The following is a 27417-nucleotide window of genomic DNA, read 5'->3' as shown; positions in this document are numbered from 1 at the left end:
TTCAGCTTCTGTCATTGTTGCAAGATTAAGTATTTGATCTGGAAATACAAAGTATCGGTTTCCGGGGTTTTCCGGCTGGTGAGGTGGATTATAGCCAGTTACCTGCTGCGTCGTGATCTGACGTAGGGGGGAGCGGGGACTGTGCATTCTGTCCAAGCTGCTCGACTCCACCCCCGCCCACGAAGCTGAACTGGACCCCGAGCAGCCAGGTCCAGCCCAGACCCGCTCTGGCTTGTCCCAGATGTGCGGCCTGTGGCGCTGCTCGTGGTCTTCAGAGAACATCTGGGGACAGATGTGACCAGAAGCAGCCGTGTGGACGGCGTCGTGCCACCCGCTGTGATTTTCCTGAGCTCTGAAACCTTGTTCAGAGCGATGACCCGGTGAGGCGGCCCGGTCCCTCCCAGCTCACCCGCGCTCTCCTGCCCTTCATGGAAACAGGTTTTTCCAGAGGTGTATCCCCGGGAACGGCATGCGTGTCCCCTGGGACACCTGCCCAGTGTCCCCACACTGACCCCGAGGGAGTGCTCACCTGCCAGACGAGAGACCAGCCCCAAAAACTCACACCCCTTGGTTCCGTTCAGGGTAGGAATTCATGGCCTTTTACAAATTTATCTTGAATTCCTCAAACAAAGCAAGCACATCTAAATGTGGAGGAACAGTGAATCGGTGAGCCCCGCTGACGGAGTCCCACGGCCAGCCTGCCCAGTGAGCACACGAAGGAGAGGGTGGAGGAGGGAGTTCAGCGCGAATTTTAGTTCAGTCCTGGGGAGGACTGGGGGGCACCAGTGAAGGCCACTGCCGTGTCCCAAGGTCACAGTGGGGAACCCGCCGGTGTCCCGGGCCGCTTGCGGCTGCAGCCCGGGCGCGTGGTCGACTAATCCTAGGCTCTGGACTATCCTCGCTCTTCCTCGGGAGGGTGGGAAGGAGGCCACTGTCGTCCATCCAGACGCCCTCCGCGCAGATGTGAGGACGGCGACCCGCCTCCTGCCTCAGGGGACTTTGTTCACACGCTGAGCGGTGTTTTGCACACGCTTCATATGCTCACTTAGCGTCATGGAATTTCCTCCTGCGTAGGCCACGACTCACAGGATCCCCTTAGTTTGTGGGGCGACTGGCAGCAGCCCCCACTGCCTCCAGTGAGCGCAAAGAGACGGGCCTGTTGCTCGGCCAGCTGGCGACCCCGCCCGCCCGGGACGGCGCTGCTCGGAGCCCCATCGCCCCGGCCGGCCTCTGCAACAGCCCCGGTGACGCGGGCCTGGCGTGTCTCCCTCGTGTTCCCATCCGAAGCTCATGGAGACGCCCTCTGAACTCAGCTTTGCTAAAATCGCCGTCACTCGGTCCCCGGAGACCTTGTGATACGTCAAAGTCAGCGTCTGAGGGCCGCCGGCCGGGTGCCGTGGGGAGAGCCGGTCGCCGTGAACTCCTGGGCAGCCGCGAGCTTTCCGGGACAGGAGCCGAGCCGGCGGGAGGGGCACGGAGAGGGTCCCGGCCGCAGGCGCCTCGGGAGCCCACGGCCACGCCTGTCTGTTCCAGATCATCGACAAGAGCAGGCGAGACCCCTCGGAGGAGATCGAGATCCTGCTGCGGTATGGCCAGCACCCCAACATCATCACCCTCAAGGACGTAAGTGTCTCCCCGCAGCCGCGGCCAGGCTGCCGCCTGTGTCTCTCCAGCGGGCGCCGAATCGCCAGCTTTCCGCACGGTCCACCGACCGCACGTGGCGCCCGAGCGCGAGCCCACGCGGGCTCCTGCCCCGCGCCCCCGGAAATGCGCAGCAGCTGGTCTGCCTGACCTGCGTGCGGGTCAACCATTCACATCCCCCCCCCCCCCCCCCGTCCTTCCAAATCCCATAGCGGAAAAGGGGGGAAGGTAACCGATGAGAGCTCCGGTCCAGACGGGTACCTGCTCTCCGCCGTCATTCCTGAGCATCCCCAAACACGCAGGTGGGGCCCCGGTGGGTGAGGCCGGGGATGCAGCTCCGGGTGCAGAGCGCCAGCGGCTCCAGCGCCCCCCCCGGGCTGTTAGCGCCCTGACCCGCCCGCTCCTCCCGGCCCCCAGGTCTACGACGACGGGAAGTTCGTGTACCTGGTGACGGAGCTGATGCGGGGCGGGGAGCTCCTGGACCGCATCCTGCGGCAGAGGTACTTCTCGGAGCGGGAGGCCAGCGACGTGCTGTGCACCATTGCCAAGACCATGGACTACCTGCACTCCCAGGGGGTGAGCGCCGGGCGGCGGGGCCCGGCTTTCAGGGCGGCTGCCGCCCCGGCCACCGCGTCATCCCCGTCACTGTCATCCCTGTCACCGTGTCCCTCACTGGTGGCCGACGCCTACCCCGCGGACGTGGCGGGCGCGGGGAGAATATTCGCCCTCGGAAACCTTTACATTCACGTCACCTGAACTCACCGCATCCCCTTTCTCTCCTGCCCCCTGCGCCGTCCCCTCATCACATTTATTCCTTCAGATACTCACTCGCCCTCGGGTTAGCCGTCTCCTCAGGCCGAGTGTCAGGACGGGGTGGGCCCCTAACCGCAGCACCCAGCCTGAGCTGCTTCGCTGTGGGACCCGCTCCGAGCAAACGGTTCCCGAGCGAACCCGCCGCCCTGAGCCCCCGCCCTCCCGCTCCGCCCCCCCCACCCCGTCCTGGGCTCCCACCGAGGCGGGTCCTCCCGCCCCGCAGGTGGTTCACCGCGACCTGAAGCCGAGCAACATACTGTACATGGACGAGTCCGGGAACCCCGAGTCCATCCGGATCTGCGACTTCGGGTTTGCCAAGCAGCTGCGTGCGGAGAACGGGCTTCTGATGACGCCCTGCTACACGGCCAACTTTGTGGCGCCGGAGGTGAGAGGGCTCCGGCCGGCAGGGGACGGGGCGGGGCGGCCTCGCGGGTCGTTTCAGCGGTCACGTCGGGGAACAGACGTGAGTCAGAAAGGTTCGGCCGCCGACCCTGCTCGCACGCAACGCAGTCGATGGTTTTGGTCGCTCTCTGCCCGCCGCGCGCACGGTGGCCAAGGGGGGGCACCCAGGCGGCCGGATGGAGCAACCGGGTGGGGTCCGGCCGCACGGTGGAATATTACCCAGCCTTGGAAAGGAGGGAGGCCCTGTCCCACGCCGCGGCACCGGTGCCCCTGAGGACAGTGTGAAGTGAGGTCCGCCGGACAGAGGGATAGATGCCCACGCCTGGAGGAGTCAGGTTTACAGAGACGGAGGGGACGCTGGTGCCGGGCTGGGCCGGCCGTGGGGCCTGAGTGCTGGATGGGGCAGAATTGGAAGCTCCGGAGACGACGGGGTGACGGCTGCATGGCTGTGGAGGTGCTTGATGCCCCTCTCAGAGTGGTTGAGATGGTCCACTTTGTGCCCGTCTCGCCGTGATCAAGCCCTTCTGCCTTAGAAGCTGAACGCTTCCGTCCCACTCTGTCCCGTCTCCGGCAGGAGCCTGGGCTCCCGCGTGTGCTGCTCTTTGGGGAGCCCCACTCGGAACACCGGAGCGGCTCTGCCTTAGCAGACGGCATCCCCTGCTCCCCGCCCTGCCGGGGTCACCGTCCCACGGGCACAACGCGCCTCCGTGACCTTGAGCCTTCCTCGCCAGGCGCTCACCGGCTGCTGTCTTTCCCGCAGGTGCTGAAGCGGCAGGGCTACGACGCAGCCTGTGACGTCTGGAGCCTAGGGATCCTGCTCTACACCATGCTGGCGGGGTAACGCAGGCCCCCGAGGGGCTGGGGCTCGGGCGTGGGCGAACCTCAGACCTCCCGGCCCCTCTCAGGAGAGCTGGGAACAGGACAGGGAAGGCAGCCCTGCCTTTGCTTTGGGCGGCATCTGCAGAGTTAGGGAACGTGGGCTGCACAGCTGGGCTCCCCCCAGAACGCCCAGGCCGCTGGTTCAGGCGCCCGCATTCCCTAAAAACCTCGAACACCTGCTCCTCAAAGTCATCCTCCTGAGCCAGGACGCGCCCATAAAAGTCACGGTCAAACAGCCTCTTGAAGGAGGCGGCCACTAATGTGCTGGGACCGACTGCCACGGCCCTGAGACCTGCGTGGACCGGTTTCCTGGGACGAGGCCCCTGGGTCAGAGGAAGCGGGTCCTGTCTCCCCCAGGCGCTCGCTGCCGGGCTGACTCCTGGCCTCCACTGGCCTCACCTCCCTCACTCTCAATGAGGGGAAACACAGGTGGCATTTGAGGCTCCTTCCAACCATGAGGGTCTAGAATTTTTAAAAATCCCTCTGCTTCCCAATGTCATGTTTGTTTTTAAATATGTTTTTACTCATTTTAGAGAGAGAGGGAGGGAGAGAAACATCGACGAGAGAGAGTCATTGATCGGCTGCCTCCTGCACACCTCCTGCTGGGCATGGAGCCCGCAACCCCGTCGTGTGCCCTGACTGGGAATCGAACCCTGACCTCCTGGTTCATAGGCTGATGCTCAGCCACTGAGCCACACAGGCCGGGCCAATGTTTTTAAGTCTATTAAATGCTCAAGTGGAGGGCACATCCAGTCCTGTTCACCGTAGCGAAACGGACAAAATACCCTAGTAGAATGGATGGGAATGGCCCGCTGTCTCTGTGGCCTTACTGAGGGATTTATAATAAATCCGTAGTTAGTGCTGACCATGAGAGGAGAGCAGCGTGACCTCCTGGCGTCACACTGGGTCCCCATGTGGCTCCTCCGATGCTCACGGTGCTGCTCCCTAAGCTGGGGCCACAGCCTCACCGTGAGAACCACACGTAATCCCCCCAGCGTGTGTGCCCACGGGCCCCGGGCACAGAAAGGGAGGCAGAGTGAGCGCCCCTCCCGCTCTCGTGGTGGGGCACATACTTTCTGCGTGTTTGCAGTGTCACGGCTGAGACGGATCCCTGTGAGCACACGATTCTGCCCGTTTTGCAAGCTCAAAAGTTAACTTATCAAAGATCCCAGAGTGGGCGATAGATCAGCCAGGCTCAGGTCTCAGGCTCCCATCCATGATGTCACGCCGTCACCATGGAAACCGAGCCACAAGGCAGACCACTGCTACACACTGTCACCGGGGAAGCCCGAAAAGGTCCAGAAAGCTCGTTTTGGGTCCACAGAGCTTTGCTCACTTGCTCTGTCGACCCCCAGTAGTGACCACGTAAGGACAATGGGCGGAGCATTAAGAAATGAATGGTTTATCCGTAATCCTCGATTGGGAGCGAAATGGGGAAGAAAAGGCTGTTTTTAACAACAAAGAGGCTGCATTCCATTGTGGACTTCATTTAAGTTTACAAAGTGGAAGGTCATCGCCCTAAATCCTCTCATCACACAGATTCACCCCCTTTGCAAACGGGCCAGACGATACCCCCGAGGAGATCCTGGCGCGGATCGGCAGTGGGAAGTACGCCCTCTCGGGGGGGAACTGGGACTCCGTCTCCGAGGCGGCCAAGGTGAGCCCTCTGCCCATGCTGTTCCTTAGTCGGAGACTCTCTCGCAACCATCTTATCTGTGACAGAGCCGGAGGACCCCTTTCCTATCAACAGTACAGATAATTTATCCTCAAGATTTTTTTTTAAAGCTGCTCAGCTAAAAAAAAATTGGGGGCAAAAATATTTTATAGCACTTTTCACATTTTCTACAGTCTTGGTATAGCAGAACCAATAAGATGTATATGTATGTACAGAGGGGCAGAGACTGAGAGAGAGGTTTATTTTTTAAAATTGGCTTACATGATTGTGGAGGCTGGTAAGCCCAAAATCTACAAAGTAGGTGACAGGCTGGAGGCTCAGGGGAGAGTAGATGTTGTAGCTCTACTCCAAAGGCCACCTGCCAGCGGAATTCCCTGTTCCTCAAGGAGCTCAGTCTTTTTTCTCTTAAGAACGTTAACTGATTGGATGTGGCCCACCCACACTATGGAGGGTAATCTGCTTTACTCATAGTCAGTTGATTTAAATGTTAATCTCATCTAAGAAATACATCTAGAAATATAGAAACTTCTAGACTGGTGTTTGACCAAACACCTGGTTACCACAGCCTAACCAAGTTGACACCTAAAATTAACCACCACACTGTTAGTGATGTTGCCAAAGGATTGCCCAACTGATGACAGAATGACTGAGCAGAGCACCGGTCCGGAGGTGCATCTCTGTTACTTTAGATACTTTGCATCTGGGCTTCTCTGCAGCTGCCCTGTTTGTGACCATCCTGTTTCTTCTGTTCATCAGACTTGGTCTTTTTTAGTTGACATCATCAAATTTCTCTCTAATGAAATAGTAAGTTAGAATCCAAGCACTAGTAAGAAGCAGCACCAATATTCTATTTCCTGTGCTACTGTAAAGTGACTGGAAGAAGAGAAGAAGATCTGGGGTTCTGACTCCAACTCTGCCATCACCATCACTGCGTGACCTCTTACAGTGATGGTGGAGGAGATGGTGGAGGAGATGGTGGGGATGGTGGGGATGGTGGAGATGGTGGGGATGGTGGAGGAGATGGTGGAGGAGATGGTGGAGATGGTGGGGATGGTGGGGATGGTGGAGATGGTGGAGGAGATGGTGGAGATAGTGGGGATGGTGGAGATGGTGGAGGAGATGGTGGAGATGGTGGGGATGGTGGGGATGGTGGGGATGGTGGAGATGGTGGAGGAGATGGTGGGGATGGTGGGGATGGTGGGGATGGTGGAGATGGTGGAGGAGATGGTGGGGATGGTGGGGATGGTGGACATGGTGGACATGGTGGGGGGGTGGGGATGGTGGAGGAGATGGTGGAGGAGATGGTGGGGATAGTGGGGATGGTGGAGATGGTGGGGATGGTGGGGATGATGGAGGAGATGGTGGGGATGGTGAAGATGGTGGGGATGGTGGGGATGGTGGAGGAGATGGTGGGGATGGTGGAGATGGTGGGGATGGTGGGGATGGTGGAGATGGTGGAGGAGATGGTGGGGATGGTGGGGATGGTGGAGATGGTGGGGATGGTGGGGATGATGGAGGAGATGGTGGGGATGGTGAAGATGGTGGGGATGGTGGGGATGGTGGGGATGGTGGGGATGGTGGGGATGGTGGAGGAGATGGTGGGGATGGTGGAGATGGTGGGGATGGTGGGGATGGTGGAGATGGTGGAGGAGATGGTGGTGGTCATGGAGGAGGTGATGGCAGAGGTGATGGTAGCTGGCCCTTAGTGACCCTGACTCTCCCAGTGCTCCCTTCTATCTGTACTGTCTCACATGAGTATGGAATTCTCTCAGTTCAGGACTTGGGTGCTGATGGTTTCTTTGGGGCATGATCTCCAAAGCAGGGGCCAGGGGCAGGGAGACGATGTTGGGAAAGGAGTAGAGTTGAGTGCAGGATGCATTACCGAGCCCACAGCTGCAGACAGAGCACTTCCCTGCTGCCGGGACCTCGCCGACTTCTTCCTGCCCCCTCACCGCCACGTCCTCTCCTCCTCCAGTCCCCAGTGCCTTTCCCCACCTCTGTGCTTACCACACAATGCAGCCCCCGATCCTCCAGAAACAGGCAGAGCCTACAGACTCATTTGCTTTTACTTTACCCACCTTCTGAATGTACAAGAACATCATTCTTTACCAGGGAATCTTGAGCACGGTGATGTAGGTGTCTCTGCTTCCATTTCCATCACACGTGGATATGAGAACAGTACCTCCAGGAGGTGTTTGTTCGAGAAGTTACGGAGATGAATGTCATATGTTAAAAGGCATCGGGTTTTTCTGTGGGGAAAGGGTGGTGTTATAGTACATAGCATTTCCTTGTGGTGTTTTATGACCAGAAATTCTGCTGAGTAATTCAGCTTTATATTGTGCACACACTCTAGTTCATTTACTTTGTTTGAAGTGTGGAGGGACACGGGCTAGTGAGAAAGCCCGGGTTCTCATCCCGGGTCCTCCTCGGGCACTTAGTTAATGACTTTAAACATCAGCATCTTTATCTGTAGAACAGGGAAAGTACATTCACCTCTTTCCCCCAAGGATGATCCTGGGGACTCACAAGAACAGGTGCACGAATGCTGTGCAAGTGGAAATCACAGTAACTACATGTGTGTGCATGTGCATACATGTAACACAACATGTACCTGTAATGTGGAGCTCTGTGCTTAACCAGCTTTAGGAGTTTTATTATCACTTTACAATCAAATAATCAAATCATGTCTATGGGACAGGAGCCTGTGGGACATGTGTGATGGTTACTGGTTGTCAATTCCACGGTTGGCGATCATTTGTAGCAAATATTTGTGGGCAATCCTGATACAAATGTAGCTACATACATTGTTGTGAAATGGTTCATTATCTGTGGGACATTCCTTATTTCAGCTTCTGATTTGGGAGGATGACATCTTTACTGAAACAGTATTTCAGGAACATACATGCGCCATTGAACATCCCCACATCTGATTTCCCTGTAGACATAACGTCTTTAACACAATATAAACCTGTGACGGTTAAAACTTAAAAACCAATCACATACTTATAAACCTGAGAATAAATAATCTCACCTCAAAATGCATAGATCACTCTAAGAACAACAGTTAGGTTTTGCCCTACAAAGGAGAGAGGAATTTTGCTGGGGAGGCTCAGTTAGCAGCACGGCTCACCCCTTCTGGTCCTGCCTCTGACCTTCCTCTCCTGCCTCCGACCTTCCTCTCCTGCCTCTGACCTTCCTCTCTGGCCTTTGACCTTCCTCTTCTGCCTCCGACCTTCCCCTCCTGCCTCCGACCTTCCTCTCCGGGCCTTTGACCTTCCTCTCCTGCCTCCGACCTTCCTCTCCTGCCTCCGACCTTTCTCTCCTGCCTCCGACCTTTCTCTCCTGCCTCCGACCTTCCCCTCCTGCCTCCGACCTTCCTCTCCGGGCCTTTGACCTTCCTCTCCTGCCTCCGACCTTCCTCTCCTGCCTCCGACCTTTCTCTCCTGCCTCCGACCTTTCTCTCCTGCCTCCGACCTTCCTCTCCGGCCTTTGACCTTCCTCTCCTGCCTCCGACCTTCCTCTCCTGCCTCCGACCTTCCTCTCTGGCCTCTGATCTTCCTCTCCGGCCTCTGACCTTCCTCTCCGGCCTTTGACCTTCCCCGCAGGACGTGGTATCCAAGATGCTCCACGTGGACCCGCACCAGCGCCTGACTGCTGTTCAGGTCCTGAAACACCCGTGGATTGTGAACAGAGAGTACCTGTCCCAGAATCAGCTCAGCAGACAGGATGTCCACCTGGTGAAGGTACGTGCAGGCCTCATGAGAGCAAAATGGAGGGATTGGGGGACCCAGAAAAGGTTCTGTGAAGCCTCCCCATTAACCCAGAGAATCACCTGTGCAGGAAGGGGGCTGACTGCAGGCCCGAAGGGAATCCCACATGTACTTACTTGCACATGTCATCACATACACACGATCACACGCAGGACACTGAGTAAGTTACAGGTTCTGTTAACATTCTGGCAGCTTCAGTGTGTGTGTGTGTGTGCATGTGTGTGTGTGTATGTGTGAGTGTATGTATGTGTGAGTGTGTGCGTGTGTGTTATGTGAGTATGTGTGAGTGTGTGCGTGTGTGTGTATGTGTGAGTGTATATGTGAGTGAGTGCATGCGTGTGTGTATATGTTATGTGTGAGTGTATGTGCGTGTATGTGTGTGTGTGTGCCCACGCAACAGAGAGACAAGGAGAGAGACAAAGACCGAGAGAAAGGACTGCCCCCCAGCCGGAAGTGGGGTGGTTGACCTCAGCCTGGGCTGGAGAGTGTGAAATATTTACCCCACATCGCAGCAGAGCTCAGATTGGCCTGGGGTGCCAGGTGGACACAGGGACAGGACCCTGGGTCACTGTGGAGCTCGGTGTCCCACAGCGGCCTTGTCTCCCCGAACACGTGGGGGAAACTGAGGCCAGAGAGGCACTGCTGCTGGCCCCAGCAGAGTGGTGGCACTGCAGTCACCAGCCCCCCTTGTTTTGCAGGGCGCGATGGCCGCCACCTACTTGGCTCTGAACCGGACGCCGCAGGCCCCGCGGCTGGAGCCGGTGCTGGCGTCGGGCCTGGCGCAGCGCAGGGGCATGAAGAGACTCACGTCCACGCGCTTGTAGCGGCAGGACTCCAGGCGCTCGGCCGGCGGGCCCCCTCCTGGGCCTGGCCCGGGCGGTGCTGGGTGACTCCAGGTGCCTCCGCTGGGCCCGCGTCCTCTGGTTCAGCCCGACGGTCCGACCGTGACCTCCTAATGCCTCGCTCTGCCGACCTCGCACCTGCTTCCCCAGCAAGCCGCATGGACTCCAGTCACAGTGGTCACTCTGGTCACCGCAGTCACCTCGCCGAAGGCCTGCGGTTCCTGCCAGCTCCGTAGGCCGTTTACCACCACGGCCCCTGTTCATCGGACAGATATTTCCCAGCGACAAAGCTCACGCCTCAGATCTGCAACGCGTGGTCCCGGTCATGCAGGAGGGAGCAGGTTACGGCTGCGCCTCCTCGGGAGGGTCCAGCTTCGGGGTCCCGGGGTTGCCCCCGGCTGAAGGATGACAGAGGGCACAGGACTCGAGGAGCAGAGCCCAGCCCCCTGAAGATGACCCAAAGAGCCCTGTCTCCTTGCCCGGCGTGTTTGACGGAGGTGCAGGCGGTGTCCTCTGCGGCAGACCTGAGCCTGAGGGGCCCCCAGAACCGGCCTGTGCTCTGCCTTGGTACCACTTCTCACGAGGACCTCGCATCCCGGGAAGGAGCCAGCAGGAGCCTGTGCTGCAGTCCCTTGTCCCCGAGGCCCTGTGTCCCCCCCCCCAGCTCTGGATGGCAGTTCCCCCTGGCGCTGGGCGTCCACTGTCTGAGGGCCTGGCCGGCCAAGGCCTTGCTTCCCCACAGCACTGGGTTTTCTCACCTTGCTCCCCTCCCGTCCCCGAGAAACTGTGACCCCCAGGACCCTGAGCCCAGTCCTCTGTGTCGCCCCACTGGGGACCGGAGGGGACGGCGGGGGGACAGGGGCAGCACTGGCAGGTGGTGAGGCACTTTGTGGAGCTGTGCTGTGTTCTGTGTTTGTGTCTGTTTTTGCTGGCGTTCAGTGACGGTCAGCGTGTCCCCGGGACGTGCACACGGGCGCTGCGGGCCGCCCACCAGCTGTGCGCTCCTTTGTTAAATAAAATCGTGACAGGCTTAGCCCCCTGCCCAGGTCTGGAGGGGACAGTGCCTGTGCCCTTCAGGCTCCTCCAGGTGCCCCCAAACCAAGGAGCCACCCACCTACCGGGCTGGAGGACTGTCACTCACCGCTCGTCCGTCTATCCCTCGCCACTTAGTCTGTCTGCCCCTCTGCCTCAGATGGGGCTGCAGGAGCACCCGCTGGTCACAGCCAGGTTCTCCATAAAAAGACAATATTTTATTGTTTCTCTTGTCCCTCAATCTCAACTCCCTCTAGTACCTGATGCACACGCACACGCACTCACTCTCACACACACACACGCACACACGCACACACGCATGCACACGCACGCACACTCACTCACACAGACGCACATGCACATGTGCTGTCTTCTGAAAAATCACTCCTCAGCTCGGTCTGTGGCTTTCAGACCTTAGAACGTGAACTTAATGATTCCACAGGTATTTTTCCTCAGAGAACCACAGGACATACAGGTGGGGACAGACTTGTGCCCCTTGTTCCCACAGAGCCCGGCCAGGCAGTTCTTTCCTCAGTAGAACATGCTTCCCCGAGGCTCAGGTGACTTCTGCCCACAATAGATTTGCTTAGGTCTGAATCACTTCACTTATTATTAGAAACAGGAAACACAAGAGCGCCCGCAGGCCAGTTTTTGCCCTCCTGGACACAGACCGAAGCCCTGTTTCAGGTTTGCTGCTCAGCCCCCCGCTGCCCACCTGCCCTCGGCCTGGCTTGTCTGCCCGGGGCTGTCCCCAAGCCTAGAGAAGCGATGATCCCACCTTGGAAACCGAGCTTCCAGAAGTCTTAGAGAAGGAGCCAGTGGCCACGGTTGGCGAGGGCATGACCGGTTATTAGGGTCCTCACCGCGCCTGTGCGGGCTCCCGGAGCTCGGGGAGGCTCCCGGATTCGCACAGATGTCAGAATTCACACGCCCCTGCTCACACATGGCCACGCCCCTGGGTCATAAACCCCCAGAATCTGTCCTGAGAAACCCACGCTGGACCTCGGGCCCCTAGCCCACCACCACACAGACCCTTCACAACACCCTCTAGGGTGTCACCCCCCCGCTGGGCGCCCCTCGGTGTGAAGTTTTTTGCAGATGCCACCCTCGGTCCGCGGTGTCGCCCTCTCGGCTGGATTGTCTGTGTTTTGATCGGCTTCGTGTGTGTCGATGTTTGGAAGGCTGTTTGCTTTCTGAGTGATAACTTGTCGACCAGTGTTGTTCACTAAACGGTGTTGTTCCCGAGGCCGCCTGCGGGGACTGTCCCAGTCCTTTGCTGGGTCCCCGGTGCATGGCGGCCAACTGCACTGCGTTGGCTCCCGCGAGCCCATGTCCTTCACCTCGGCCAGGACCATAAAGACAGTGGAGCAGGGTCCTGAGCGTGAGGCAAAGACAGGTGACTGCAGTGCAGCCTCCCGAGCTCAGGGGTCCGGGGAAGGGACAGGAACCCTCCAGGCTCGTGGTCCCCGCTCAGAGCGCGCTTTGTGCCCAACCCCTGGCCCTGCACTTTGTCCACGAGCCGAGTTCTGTTTACGGGCCTTTCTGTCCCCGCTGCGGTTTGTGTTTGAGATGGCGGCCCCTGTACAGGTATTTATTACGCTTTCCAGACTTTCTGAATAGATTTTTTTAAATAAACACGGGTTTTATGAAGTGTGATATTTTTCTAGCATCGTGTCTTGGCCTTTCTGTATTGTTGCCAGTAACGGCCTGCAGGTGAGCTCCTTACCTAACACCCCGACTCCCGGCTGCTGTCACCCCTGCTGCCACGAGGTGGCGCGTCGCGGGGGAGGTGGCCGGGGGCCACCAGCTCCCCACTGAGACAGCGTGTGTGCGCAGTGCATGTGAGCGTGTATACGTGTGTGTGCGCTCCACGCAGAGCCTGGCTTTGTCATGGGACACGCCAGCTCCCCTCCCCACCCAGGTCTCAGGGGGCCCTAGGGGGTGAGCGTACACCATGGGCTCATGATACAGCCGGGCACCCCGACGTAGGAAACCCAGTCCTTTAGGGCTGCCCTTTGCCCCAAGGGTGACACGGCCCCTATCTTCCCGGGCAAGCGCCGTGCAGGCTCCTTGAGAAGATCTGCAGAAATGCAGGGCCGGGGGCTCCGCGCTCCTCCCTGTCTGTGCCCCCAGATGCTGACCCGACCGTTGTCTGAGGGATGCCGGGGAGAGGGGCCTGGCCCGCGTGGGCTGCTGCCTTTATCTCGGGCACGTCAGCCAACTGCGTCTCAAGTGCCTCTGAGAGGAGAACTCTCTCCTGTGGGACTGAAAACAGTCCCCCGAACACCATAGTGTCGTCCACTCACAATAGTCTCTCAGACACCGTTCCATCAGAGTGCTGAGCGCGGTCTCCAGATTCAGAGGGTCACTCGTCCTCAGTGACACCGGCCCAGGCCTTTGCCACACCCACTTCCCCAGATGCTGAGGACAAGGGAGGCGGGGAAAGGAGCCACGGCCGGGCTCCTGGCTCCACACACAGCCCCAGAGTTGCCAATTCTCGGGCCCAATGGCCCCTTGACATCTTACCTGGCCTGTGACCTGCCAGGTAAAATGAGTTGATCTCCTGTTCGGAGTAGATCCTAGCACCTCGTGACTCAGGGCCCAGAGTCGGAGCCCCGAGTGGGTCAGGCTCTGCCGCCGGCAGGGGTGCACATGTCCCCTGTCCCTGGACTGGATAAAAAGCAAAGTGGACAGACACAGTCTTTTACATTGACTGGTACAGGTTAGTTAACAATGAACATTTGCAGCATGTGGGGAGCAAGTTGACAATGAGGGGTTCTGCGGTCGAGCTCTGGTGGGAGGTTGTGCCCTGAGGGGTCTGGAAAAGAAAATGATTGTGACATTTTGAAGGTATGTCATCCTAGGTGCGTGAGAAGAGTGGACAAGGCTCACTTAAGGCAAAGATTGACCCTTGCTAAGGAAGCTGCAGACCTGGAGACTTGACTGCCCACTGTGACCTGCCCAGGTAGGAACTTGTGACCAGCTCACCCTGTATGGTCACTTTCAATCACTGAGTTTGTCAGGTTTAGTGCACTGCCCCTTTTTCATTCACAAAATAAATTACACAGACCATGTGGCCTGGCAGAGGGCAGAGGGCCCTGGGACATGGGGGAGGGCATGGTGGGCAAATTCAGCTGGGCCAGGGAAGGCTCCACTGGGCCAGCAAGAGGGCTGCAGGGCGACAGGGAGAGCAATCTGGTCACGAGTATTTATTAAAATTATCAGGTACTGACCTTCCAGGGGACAAAGTCCACCCGATCCTCTCATTCAACTCGGGCGTTGTCGCCACTAAACCTTGTCCCGTGAGGCAGACACTGAAGCTGGAATTGGTTTAGGAGCCCACCTGCCCACCCGGAGCAGCCCTGCAACAGAAACCTCCTGTTTCTGTCCCCAGCTGCAGGCAATGCCGGGCACAAACCACGATAGGTTGACCCCCAAAATGTATACGCACTCTGAATGATTATAAAGCCAGTGTTTATGAACATATAGTTCATTTTCAACATTTAAAAGAATCTACAGAAGTGAATAATATTTTTGGTCAATGCCTGTTTCCAAACAGATGACCGTTCTGATCTCAGGTCTGTAGCTTCCTTAGCAAGGTCAATCTTTGCCTCAGCCGAACAACCCAAGGAGGCCAGGGTTTGCTCGATCAGCACAATTCTGTCGAGCACAAAGCAGCCAAAGATGTTGGATGCGGAGAGGCCAAATATTAGCTTTCAGATACGCTGCTCAGAACTGCCATCAGATCCCAGCCGCAGGCCCACGTGGAAGCTGCTCCGAGGTCAACAGACTGAACCCGTCAGACTTTAACCCGCCTGCCAGGTGGAAGGTCTCCGGAGAAACAGGCTGAGCTCATTCTGTGCTTCAATGTTTCTGGCTGGTCTTCGTAACAGTATCACACTCACAGCGTATTCACTTCGAATATGTCACAGTTCAGCTGGCGGTTCCCATCTCCGGGGTTTGTCATGTTTAGAAACATGCCCACTGAGGCCCTGACCAAGTCAGTAGTGTTCAGGTCTCCAGCCCACTGCTCCAGGCCTAGAGGGGGCGCCGCTGTGGGAGGCTGGCCGAGCTCCCAGGGGTGACTTAGGCAGGACAGGAGGACAGTGGCACAACTGCCACGGCCAGGGAGACATGGGAGTGAGTGTCAGAGGAAACCAGTGACTGACGACGCTCAGAGAACGGCAGGTCCTGCAACTCATGGTGGGTAAAGAGAATTCACATTCACGGAAAACACGTTAAGCCAACATTATGTATTAAGAGTATGCATACAATTTTTGGCTTCTTGGAACATCATTTAGGTTTTAAAAGTGTTATAATAATAAACTGATCTAAAGTGCACCTAACTAACCCTGATAGGGAACGGGATAGGAATGAATGAAGACCAGCTGGGCTGCTGGGGGCCGAGCCGCCTCCCAGGCCAACGCCAGACTCAGTGCAGACAGAAACGTTGCCAAGCTGAGGCCTGAGAAATAGAAGCGTGGAGAGGGTACTGTGGAGTCTTTGAAGGTGTCAGCTAGACTTGAAAAAATAACTTCAATTGGCTGAAAATTGAGATTTATTAGAATTTTTAAAAAGACACCTATGTTTTCTTACTGCTTCGTTCCAGAATGTGGCACATGTTGAAAATACTTTGCCTTTTCTGAGGCAGACGCTATGATGAGTAGCCCTGGATAGAGATTTTAAACTGCTCTGTTAGCATGTTCACAGAGCCACTGGAAGTCATCAAATCCAGGGAATGTGCCGATGTTTGCCGGGCCTCGCCAGCTGAGGCCTGGGGGAGTTCCCCAAGATTCACTCCGACGTTAGCTCCAGTTCAAGAATTCCTGGAAATAAAGGGCACACGTGCCAAAGGCTGGCTAATCGAGGACACGTGGCGGCGTGCTTTGTCTCCTAACCAGGGTCACAGTGCGTTGAGCGAGCTCAACCCGGGGCTTATAAACTCCCTTTGGAAGAGGATTTGTGACCCAGCTCAACGGGTACACAGGTAGAACTCATTTGCAGTGGAAATTTTTGGAATACAGATTAGTAATCACAACTTCAGAAACATTTCTAACATGAACAGGCAGACGGTTAGTAGTGACAGACAGCGTTGTGCAAATTAGTTGCAAAATTCACCCAAACGGGAGAGATGCCGTTCCGTTTGTGCAACAACTAACCTTTGAGTTCAATGTTAACACAACCGAGTTGCAACAAGGGGAGGTGAATTTACTCAACTTGAACTGAGGTCATTTTCAAACTAATGCTGCTTTGCTTCAAAGTAAATTATTTAAAAAAAGATGAACCAGTTTTGTCGAGGTGCGTGCAAACGGGAAAGGAAAGTGAGTTTGGGGGGTGCTCGGTTCAGTTCGGGAAACTTTTCACTGTGTTTGGAATAACTTGGGTACATGGGTATACTTTTCTAAAATGTAAATTCCACGAAATTTAAATACAGATCAAGCATTGCCAGTGAAAATTTGGCATCTGAATGGAGATGAATTGTTAGTCTAAAACTCACTCCAGATTTTGAAAGCTTGGTATGAAAAGGAAAACATAAATATTTCAACAATAATTTTTATATTGATTACATATTGAAATGTTGGATGTTTTGACTCGGTTACTAAAATTAATTCCACCTGTTTCTTTTTACATTTTAACGTGGCTCCTGTTACATTTCTACTGGGCTGCGCCCACCTGGCCAGTCGGTCCCTTCCTCGTGCCGGGTGTGTGGACCAGAGGGGCCTGTCCTCCTGCTGTCCCCTGAAATGTTCCACGCCCTGGACACGTTTCATTCTTCACTAGTTCCTCTAACCCTTTCATTTCCTGGGACCTGGAGGTGGGGCTACAGGCTCAGTGGGATTCAGGTCCAAGGTGTGGGGTGGACGGTCTCCCGCACCGTTTCCTGGGTGTTGCATTGCCCCGGGAGGCATCAGCAACTCATCTGCTGGTCCCTCCTTGCAATTTTGTGAGTAGTCCCTGGGAGGGCCTCTGCTGCCCTGGAGCTCCCAGCCCCCAATGGTGTTAGCACCCACCCCTCGATGATTACTGTCTGAATCAGTCACTTCATAGGAATTGCAAACTGGCATTCTAATTCTACCATTTCTTCCTATTCGGACTAATTTCGAAAGAACATTCCTTCATTACGAGGTTACCTGAAATAGTTCATATAAGTGAGAGCTCTTTCTCTGAAATTACCCAGAATCTGCGCACTGATTATGACAGCATTTCAGGGATTTTGTGTTATTTGCCTTTCTATACATTTTTTGAGGGCTTTTATTACTGTTAAGTTTTTTAAAGTAACTTTATTGGGAAATAATTCACAAAGCATCCAATTCACCCCTTTCAGGTGTAGAATTTGATGGTTTTTAGCACATTCAGAGCTGTTCCACCATCACTACAACCGGTGACATGGGCATTTTTACATTCCCCACACTGTCCGTGCGGGGAGCATGCAGGGTTGGGCCCTCTGGAAATTGTATGAAGTGAGGTAGCTGGATTCCTTACCTACTCTTGTGTCTTCTACGTGAGACTGTAGCGCCTGCTCCGTATTTCAAGTAGCCAAGATGCATACTAGCGGGAAAGAAGCCCTCCCCTGTGGCAGCGTGAAATAGTGGGGAGCCACGGACGGAGAATCAAAGAGGACTGGACTCAGAGCCCAGGTTAGCTACTTAGTAGGACATTAGTCCCTGTATAGAAATACTCACTCTTTACTTAAATACTGCAGCTCAGCAATGGGAAACCAAAACAGAAAGCTCAAAGGTTCAACTGCAGCCAATGTGGAAGTGGACTCCTCTGAAGTGGGCCTCGTGGTAACAGTAACCAGGGGCAAGGTAACAGTAACCAGGGGCAGGTAACAGTAACCAGGGGCAGGTAACAGTAACCAAGTGCTGTCAGCCGCTGCAGAACCACTACATGCTCATTAACACCACAGCTTTCAGGGCCCCACTCCAGACCCCCCAAAGTTCAGGGTGGGGGGTGGGGGTCTAAGAATCTACAGATGATTTTGACAGCTCAAATTTCAGAACCTCTGTTCATGAGAGGAAAAAAGACATATTGGGGATAAGACTGAACACAGCGAGATCCAGAAGCCCCCTGTCTCATTGGGGGTTGGGAGGGGGGCAGGCGAGGAGGGACAGGTCTCCCTTCTCCTTCAATCTTGCAGGGGCAGTTTGGTTTTTATTCAAGAAGCCATTCTGTCTCCTTACACCCACCTTCTGGGCTGATATCAGAAGGAGAAATAATGTCAACAAAAGGTAGCTACTGATATTATTCATAATCAAAACCCCTTTGCTTCTCTTTAGGTCATGCATTCCTCCCTCCTCCACGAAGCACCGGAGGACTGTAGCAACCTTCCTGGTGCTGCTATGACATTGCAATGTTGTGTCCTGAGGCACACTCACAGGTCAAGGCCGACTATGACCCAGGGAGAGCCTGGCAGAAAGTGCATCTGATTTGATCCAGGCTTGCTATTTTCATTCTTAAATGCATTTCTTCTTTTGTGTCACTTGTTTTGAATAGGTAACTTACGTTCATTCTACAAACTTCAAAGGGAATGAGAGTGTACAGTGAAACGCCCCCCCCCTCCCTAGCCCCTACACCGTCCGTATGTGTGGTCACTGCTAACATTTCTCCTGAATCTCTGCAAACATAAAGTTTCAGTTCCGTTGTCCCTGTGCACAAAAGAGCAGCACGCTCTACACACGATTCTGCACCTTGATGCTTTCCTCGTGGGTGCTGAAGGTCGCCCTACGCCAGCACACAGAGGCCCTGCACGCTTTATACAGGCTGTGTGGTATTCCACCGCCGGCTTTGTGCCGGCTGTATAGTATTCCACCACGGGCCTTTGTGCCGGCTGTATAATATTCCACCACGGGCTTTGTGCCGGCTGTATAGTATTCCACCGCGCGCTTTTTGTGCCGGCTGTATAGTATTCCACCACGCGCTTTGTGCCGGCTCTGTAGTATCCCACCGAATGCGCGCTCCCCGCCCTACTTCACTAAGGGGGGCGTCCGGGTCCCTGCCCTCCCACAGGAAGGCAGCGCTGCAGGGGAGCTGCGCGGCCCTGCCGTCTGTCCCGGGACCTCCCTGCACCAGGCCGAGCTGGGCCCGGGGCGCGTCCACTGTTCCTGCGAAGCGCCCGCACCACCCTCTCCGGGGAGGTTTACAGTCGCACTGCCGTCCGGGCCTCCGGGAGCCCCGCCGCTCACCGCAGGCATCTTACGGGCTCACACCGCCTGCGTCTGGGCCACTGTGAAAAATAAGCAACAGAAACAAGCCCGCGAGTCGGTGCGCCGCGCGCGCCCGTGGGCTCGGGGAGGATGCCTGGGACCGCGGGGACGCGCGGCCCTGCTGCGCCCGCCCCGCCCCGCCCCGCCCGCGCCCGCGCCCGCGCCCGCGCCCACTGCGTCCAGGCCCGCGGGCCCGGGGGAAGCGGGGGGCTCCGGGCGCGCGGCCGAGGGACCGAAGATCCGGGCGCCGCGCCCTTGCGGGGACTGCGGGCCGGGTGTCACCGCCTAGCAACAGCCAGCCAATCACCTCCCGGCTCGGCCATTTTACGCAGAGGCCCCGCCCCCGCGGCGCCGAGGGGCGGGGAGAAGGTGGGCGGCGCGCGGGAGCCAATCCGCTGGCCGCCTCCCACCCCGAGCCCTCCCATAGGCCGAGAGCCCGGGGCGTAAGGCGGGGCCGAGTGCGTGACGCGGGAGGCGGGCGGGAGGCGGGCGTCCGCTCTGTCCGCTGGGCCGGGCGCTGGGGGGCTGCAGGAGCGGCGGCGAGGGCACCGAGGGCACCGGGGCGGCTGCCGTCCGGCTCGGCCATGGCGGGCGCGCTGGTGCGGAAGGCGGCGGACTATGTCCGGAGCAAGGATTTCCGGGACTACCTCATGAGGTGACGACGCGGGCCCAGCGCCGAGCGCCCCCGGAGGCCGCGCCCGCGCCGGGTTGGGGGGCGCGAGCGGGCGGGCGGGGGAGGGGCTCCGGGCCGCGGGGCGGGGGCAGCGGGACGGGGGCTCTGGACCGCGGGGCCGCGGGGCTGGGGGGAGCGGGGCGGGGGCTCGGGACCGCGGGGCTGGGGGGGAGCGGGGCTGGGGTTCCGGACAGCGGGGTGGGGGTTCCGGACGGGGCGAGGGTTCCGGACGGCGGGGTGGGGGTTCCGGACAGCGGGGTGGGGGTTCCGGACGGGGCGAGGGGGCTCCGGGGCCGGGGAGGAGGGCTCCGGGCAGCGACGGGGCAGTTTCCTGGCCCAGTGGGGCGGGCGCTCCGTCCCTCAGCACCTGCCCGCCAGGCGTGCCAGGTGTGCCCCGGTGTGCCAGGTGTGCCCAGGCGTGCCAGGTGTGCCCCGGTGTGCCAGGTGTGCCCAGGCGTGCCCAGGTGTGCCCAGGTGTGCCCCGGTGTGCCAGGTGTGCCCCGGTGTGCCAGGTGTGCCCAGGCGTGCCTAGGTGTGCCCAGGTGTGCCCGGCGTGCCAGGTGTGCCCAGGTGTGCCGTGGCCACGCCCGGGAGGCGCGGGGCGCCTGGCGCCTGGAGCTTCGCCCGCTGCGGGAGGTGCCCGCCGAGGCGGAGGCGGGAGCCGGGCGCGGGGGCTGCGCGCCGGTCAGCTCGCCCTGGGCGCTCCCCGCGGACGGCGCGTCGGGGGAGCGGAGCCGGCCGCCCGGAGGACGCGCTGCGGGGCTCGCCGCCCTGTTCCCGCGGTCGCCGCCCCGGAGCCCGGGGCGTTCGCGGCCGAGAGTCCCGAGGACGCGCCTCCGTGTTTTATTTCACCTGTGACCTTCAGATGCCGGCTTTTATTTCAAGACGCTTAAAGTAACTTTGAAGCAGTTTAAGCCGTTTATTTCGGAGTCTAATTTTTAGGTAGTCCTCTGTGTGTGATTTTAAACCCGGGCAGGTGTCGGGCTGCGTGGCGTTTCCGTTGTCACAGTGGTTGAGCGGTAGGGGGCTGCCCGGGGAGAGGCCCGGGGTGACCCCCACGGGCGCAGCCACAGGCCCCTGGCTTTGGCCAGTGTAACCAGGGCTGCTGCTACTTTTAATCCTGCGGCGCATCGGGTTCTCCGGTTGGAAAGTCTGAGCAAAGCAGTAATACAAGGCGGTGCCTTAGTCCCTGGTGACGGTCCCCCTGAATGTCACCGGAGCTTGTATCCTGTGCTCTCCTGTGCAATGTGCCTTCTAGTCCTTAGGTGCAGCCCAGGGCAACCTCCTTTGGTATAACTGAGCGTAAAGCTTTGGGACCATATCCATACAGCAAGTGTGCTAGTTACTACCTGGCGCTCTGCTGCATAGGGCGAGTTTGTTAGGTATATGTTCCAGGAAGAGAGCTAGCCCTGCTTTTCTAAATTTATATGTATTTTTGCTGCTAGGTAGGTTTCTGAGAGCCGGGCTTTTCAATAGAATACGTAGGTACATGGCCTAACCTGTATCCCAGTATTAACTTCAGGGAGCATTAATGCTTGTGTACCTTTCCCCTCCCTTTTACTTTAATTGAATTAAGGTTTGACTCGTTAGTTTTTTAAGGGAACTTGTTTTCCCTGCCATTCTTGGCAACAGTGGGATTTCACATTATGGCTGCCAGTCATTTTTATGTAGGACTTTTGGATCGAGCAGCGTAGGAAGGTAGGAATTTTGTTTTTTGTATCCCTTTGTATTTGTACTAAAGTCACCTGTTGTAAAATAGGGTAGAATCTGAACTGTTGTACAATTCAAGGAGAGAGTCCTGAATTGAAAACTAAATGATCTCCAAGGTGACATTGTAGATTTTAAGCACTTCATTTTTAAAAATATTTTTGTAGGGAAAGAAAAACGCGCTGTTGCTAATATATGGTTCAATAAAAGGCCTGTGTTCAGACCCTGAGCCAAGATGTGGTAAGGAGAGGGACTAGCGGCTGTCCTACTGGCTGCGCCCTCTGACCTGGTAAGGTCACTGCTCGCCTCTGCCTCTGGGACAGTGCTGTGCTCCGTTTGGACAGTCTGGGACATAATTTATTAGGCTTTTTGCTTTTGATATTTCATAATAGGACCTATTTGAAGTCTGTTTAGCACTGTCAACAAGTAATTTCATGCTGTTAACTAAGTGCTGTAAACTAGAACCTCTGCAGTCTCTGGATCAAAACCTCCAGAAGTGTCGTTTGGGCGTGAGTGTCTCCATAGAGATTTTATCATTGTATTTCAATAACTCTTTTAGTAGATACACTTTAAGATGTTGCCTAAACGGAACAATTAACCCATATTCTGGCAATAAGAATTGCCATTTCAGAAATGAAAGTAATTCACTATAAAATTTTGGATATGTTTTAAGTGTTGTGAAGCTTAACATCAAAAGGTTTTACTGTTCACTCATTCAACAAATATTTTTTGAAAGCCTTGTAAATGGAAGGCATTTTAGGTTCCAGGGTTGCAGTAGTAAACAAAACAAAATTACGTGGCTCTTTTTAGGGGCTTTATTCTGGCAGTAACCTATTAGTAAATGAAAATGGAAAGTTTATTGTTAACAGATTTCTGCAGCATGGTGCTTCTCTCCAACTTGTCATTTTCAAAGAAACGGTCCCTTTAAGCCTGTGATGTGTAGTTTGAGAGCCACAAGCCACAGAGGGCAGCCAAGCACCTGAACTGTGGCTCATCCAGACCAAGAGGTGCCGTGAGCATCAACACACACCGGGCCTCGAAAACTTGCTACAAAATAGAACATAGGATAGTTTATTAATAAGTTTTCACTGGCTATGTGTTCAGATTAAAGTACTTTTGATATGTTGGAATAAATGAACTTAATAAAGTTAACTTCTGTTTTCCTTTTAGAAATTTAAAGTTGCACATGCAACTCCTGTTGGTGACTTACACAGTATTTCTATGGGAGCACTCTAAGGATTACCTTACTTTTTATAAAATCAGGGTTTGACTTTATTAGGCCCAAGTTGTTACTGGAATATCACGAGACTGATGTAAGGGAAAGGGATGCCTATTGGGCGTCTGCTGCGGGACCGAGCAGCGTGAAGTTGGAGTAGCCAATGGAACCAAACCTTTGAAAGCATCTCATCTCATCTTCTCTTCTCTTTTTTTTCTTTTCATGTCCCCCTGTCTGAACCTCGGTGATGTCTCACAAAATAGCACGGTAAGAAAGTCGTTCCTATTTTCAGCCTTAGCAGATTTCTACATTAACAAAGTTATGGACAGCAGGCCGGGCTGCCTTTGCCTGACTCGCCACCATGACGGTGAGCTATGGGCCAAGTGCACTCCTGGTGTCCTGGTGATTGTCCTGGTCCATTCCAGGGTGAAGGCCTCTGCGGGACCCATGCCACTTGGGCCTTACTGACCACAGTAAACACAGGGCCCGACCACTGACGAACTGGAGACAGAGACTGCAAACCAAGAGATAGGCCATGGTGCTCCTCGTGTGTGAATGTGCTTTTATCCAAGTTAAGAATTATAGTGGAATAAAAGTATTTTCCTATGTAATCCAAAAATGTTCATTTTTTTCTTTCAAGTATTAATCATGACATTCCTCATTTTTCTAGACATTGGCTAGTGAATATCTAATAGAGTACAGACCAAAGGTACTTCAAAAAGGGAAAGGAGAACCTTGCACTACATAGAAAGCGTGCATTAAACTTCTAAGGTAGATATCCTAGTAATACTGTTGAAGTTATTTTTACCTACTTTTTAAGAAGTCACTTTAAGCATAGGTCTCAGTCTCAGTGCACATCCAGTTTTTCCCTGTTGCACACAACCCTGACTCTCTCACACTAAAACCTGCAGTACCAGCATTTGATGGAAATCCCCCAGGGCACCTGGAGTTTTCAGGTGGTGCATGGTCTCTACTTGGTCCCCATTGTGAGAGAGGATGCACATGGAGTAGACCTCAAGACCATCAGGCAGGCAGAGCAGCGGAAAGAGATTATGGGGAAAAGTGAAAATAGACCCTAGTGGAAAAAGACTAATCAAAAAAGGAGGAAAGGAAGATCCCTGGAATAAGAAGCGTGAAAATGGAGTGACCCCAGGAAAGGATGGGAAGAAGGAGGGAAGGGGGTGGTGAGGGAGGCACACCCTCCTCGCAGAGGCCCAGTGCCTGAGGAAGGTGCTCCCCTCATCCAGAGACAGGAGGTGTTTGAGTTCCAGTGGGGTTTCTCATTCTGGTCACATCCAGCCCAAAGACGAGGGGACTGGTGAGCCACCCAGAACCTCAGATTCTTTATGCCACCTCTCTGGTCCACAGGGTTTACTCTGCAGATGTCAAACCCTCTGTACTCACCATGCTGGCCACGTTGGAGCTCTGACAGTTTATAGCTGTTGAGGGCCTGGGCCTCGTGCTTACAGTTAAGCTTGTTAAGTCAACATTTCAAGATATTCTTATATCGTGCCCAGTGTGCTTCTATATAGTTTTTTTGTTTTTCCTTCTTACGGAATTTTGTGATTTTAATTACTGGTCAATATTAAAAATGCAAGCTCCAAACATGTATTTTGCAGTCTAAGTTTATCTCGAATGCTGACAGGCAGAAGTTAGCACTCTTAAATGTTCTGATACCTAAAAAGAGTGGTTAACCAACAGTGTGTGGTTTCTTTCACATTTTAAAGTATTTGTAAGTTGTACGTTGATAAAACAAATGTTAATTTTATGGAAAAGCCACCGCACTTATTTCAGCCTCAGAAATTAAGTTGGACGTTGCTGCTGTTAAACATGGACAGCTTAGTATTGGTTTCCTGGGGTGTTTGTGTAGTTGCAAAATGAAAAACTGTTGGTTCGTTTTTAAAATATAAGTTGTTGCTATTACTTTAAAAGCATTTTCTAATCTTAATTTCTTAATATCTAGGGTTCTGAGTGTAGATTTCCAGGTTGTCTGATCTTAAAATAGCTCATATGAGCCGAAACAATTTTCCCATATTAAATAAAGTCCCTTTCTTCCGAAAAAGTATCCAGTTTAGGGTCTGTACTTTAAGCGATGTCAAATATCTTACTGAAAATTTGAAAAAAAAAAAAGTTTTGACAGATTTAAACATTAAATTGTAGAGAATAGCTACCATAGGTTTTAAGTCACGGCAATCGTGAGTTAGTCTTGTTCTGCAGTTCTGTGAATCGACAGAGGTTACTTAGCTGTGAGCCGAAAGGAGGTCAGGACCATGGCAAACTGCCAAATCCTTCCTGGCTTTGGGCTCACCTTGCAAGAAGTGCTGATTGACAGGCAAACCCCTGAGGGACGTAAACACGGAGATGTGTTCCCACAGTTCACACTGTAGTTCACACTAGTTTATACTGCGGTTCACACTGTGGGGGGTAGGAAACCACAGCTGCTCACAGCTCTGCCCTGAGTTCTCTCTCCCTTCTTTTCCACAGCACTTTTGGGGCCCAGTGGCCAACTGGGGTCTTCCCATTGCCGCCATCAATGACATGAAGAAGTCTCCAGAGATTATCAGTGGGCGCATGACGTTCGGTAAGTGCAGCGTTGAATACCTGGGGGACTTTCACCTGCATAGTCGTAACAGCTCCTGACGCATCTCTGGTCAGTAGCTCCAGGTAGGACATCACAACATGACGTGTCAGAGGTGTCAATTCTCCATGGTGAGGAGAAACAGGCGACTGAAATACGTGTCTGGGAAGAACTGGGATCTGTTTGCCTGTCGGGCTGACTGTACCCAGTTGAAGGATGTGTCTTCTGGAACTGTGTTTGGAAATCATGTCCTTACATTGACTTGAAACCCTGATATTTGACCAGAAAACTGTCGAGGGGACTACATAGCAGCTCCTTCAGGTGATGAACTGTAAATGGTTCGATGGGACAGTAATGTGACTGGAACTCATGTCTGCCCACTCCCTCCGACACCCCCATTCTTAAATGTTCAGGTGAGGAGCGACAGCACCTGACAGGAGTCAGATGCCTGATGAGCTTCCTATTCACGGGCGCATTTTAGCAGTAGTGTGTCTCTGTCCAAGGCTTCAACAGAAGAGGTTCTTCTTTTGATTACAGCAGTTGAGCTGTTGATCTGGGTGGTCCCTTCCACACCAGGTCTCCTAAATTGAAATCATCGCTTCCCTTTCGCTTTGGTATTTTACAGCCCTCTGCTGTTACTCCCTGACGTTCATGAGATTTGCCTACAAGGTGCAGCCTCGCAACTGGCTCCTGTTTGCCTGCCACGCGACCAACGAGGTTGCCCAGCTCGTGCAGGGCGGGCGGCTCATCAAATACAAGTAAGCAGATGCTCGGCTCCTTTTTGTTTGGAGGGATGGGGACAGTGAAGCCCAGTCTTTTCCTAAGAGGCATTTCGGACTGTGAGTGTGCAGATGGATGGGAAACTTGATGCTGAGCAAAACTGCAGTTGTATTAGAAACAGTGACTGGGCAGTTACACAAGGCAGTGCAGACTCAAATTACTATAGCACAAAATAGGGTGTGTGTATAGAATTGTAGGTTGAACTAGATGTTATGTAAAGTGTCTTCTTAAAGCTACCCCAGGCCTTGAGGCCACAGTGAAGCTGCTTCTCACTGACTTCCCTGATGTTTATTTCCAGGATGAATAAAAAGGCATCGTCATAACAACGGAAGGGGAGGGCCTGGCGCTCCAAGGGGAGGCTGTGCCAGCTGCTGAGTCACAGCCTCCATCATCGAGACACGCTGAATGCTGTTTAACCAACCAGACGACTTTCACAGGGACAGCGAGAGCCCCTGTACCTGCTGGCGCACAAGTTCTGAGTACCCCACTTCTCATAAAGAGTAGCCACAGGCAATCATTTCAGTAACCCTGCTCGTTTTATCTGCAGTCACGTGCATACTACCTATTACCATTTACTTAATGAAAGCAGAAGAGAACAGTTTGTGACTCTGAGAACCTGAGTACTCAGAATTCTTGCCTTTTGTTTAATCACCATGAGACAACCGACAGCTGGCCACATCGGTAAAATCTCATCACCAGGGCCTGAAAAAGTATCTGTTTCCATGCAGCGTGTGTTCTGAAATGCTGTAACCTAATGGCAATAAATGATTTAAATATTTGTCAAATGAGAGTGACAAAATATCTTGTGTTTTTAAGAAACCATAGGACTGTATCCATATGAGACAATTACAGGATAACATGGAATTCCTTGAATGATTGAGATGGTGGGAAATGGCAGGCCGGGAGGCAGCTTCTGGAGGTACCTATAGTCCCAGCTACTCTTTCTCATGGGCGACACTAGAAAATGCACCCAAATGCTGCCCTGAAGATGCCCGGAAGTAGGACTTCGGACTGGCCCTGAAGGTGCACTGCTTCCTGTTCCCTAAGGTTCCCGGAGCGGTGATCAGAGCTGTGCCGTGTCCGGTGGGATCACAGCCCCAGATTGCACAGAAGCAGGCACTGTGCTAGTCACCAGGTACCAGTAGAGGACTGGACCTCCAGGTATGGGCACAGCCTGTTACCCAGAGTGGTCCCGGAGTTGG

General features: G+C 54.6%; 2 protein-coding genes across 3 annotated transcripts in view; both read left to right on the top strand.

Moving 5' to 3' along the window:
* The window catches only part of RPS6KA2 (ribosomal protein S6 kinase A2), an 81575-nt gene extending 68857 nt beyond the window's left edge, over window positions 1-12718 (top strand). For both annotated transcript variants that reach the window (XM_081140980.1, XM_081140981.1), the window contains exons 15-21: window positions 1534-1623; window positions 2059-2217; window positions 2678-2839; window positions 3617-3693; window positions 5275-5392; window positions 9016-9153; window positions 9879-12718. In XM_081140980.1, the coding sequence (XP_080997106.1) occupies window positions 1534-1623; window positions 2059-2217; window positions 2678-2839; window positions 3617-3693; window positions 5275-5392; window positions 9016-9153; window positions 9879-10004 (870 nt within the window). In that variant the 3' untranslated portion in view covers window positions 10005-12718. The remainder of the gene's footprint in view (window positions 1-1533; window positions 1624-2058; window positions 2218-2677; window positions 2840-3616; window positions 3694-5274; window positions 5393-9015; window positions 9154-9878) is intronic.
* Window positions 12719-19758: 7040 nt separating this feature from the next.
* On the top strand, window positions 19759-27000 carry MPC1 (mitochondrial pyruvate carrier 1). The gene is given in 5 exon segments (XM_081139910.1): window positions 19759-19917; window positions 19921-19968; window positions 25342-25438; window positions 26061-26193; window positions 26514-27000. Coding segments are annotated over 5 exon segments (375 nt in total). The 5' UTR covers window positions 19759-19845; the 3' UTR covers window positions 26539-27000.
* The last annotated feature ends 417 nt before the right edge of the window (window positions 27001-27417 follow it).

Source organism: Miniopterus schreibersii (genome assembly GCF_964146895.1).
Source record: "Miniopterus schreibersii genome assembly, chromosome: 6".
Lineage (NCBI taxonomy): Eukaryota > Metazoa > Chordata > Mammalia > Chiroptera > Miniopteridae > Miniopterus > Miniopterus schreibersii.
Note: the sequence above shows the minus strand (reverse complement) of the source record. Positions and strands in the feature narration are given on the sequence as shown.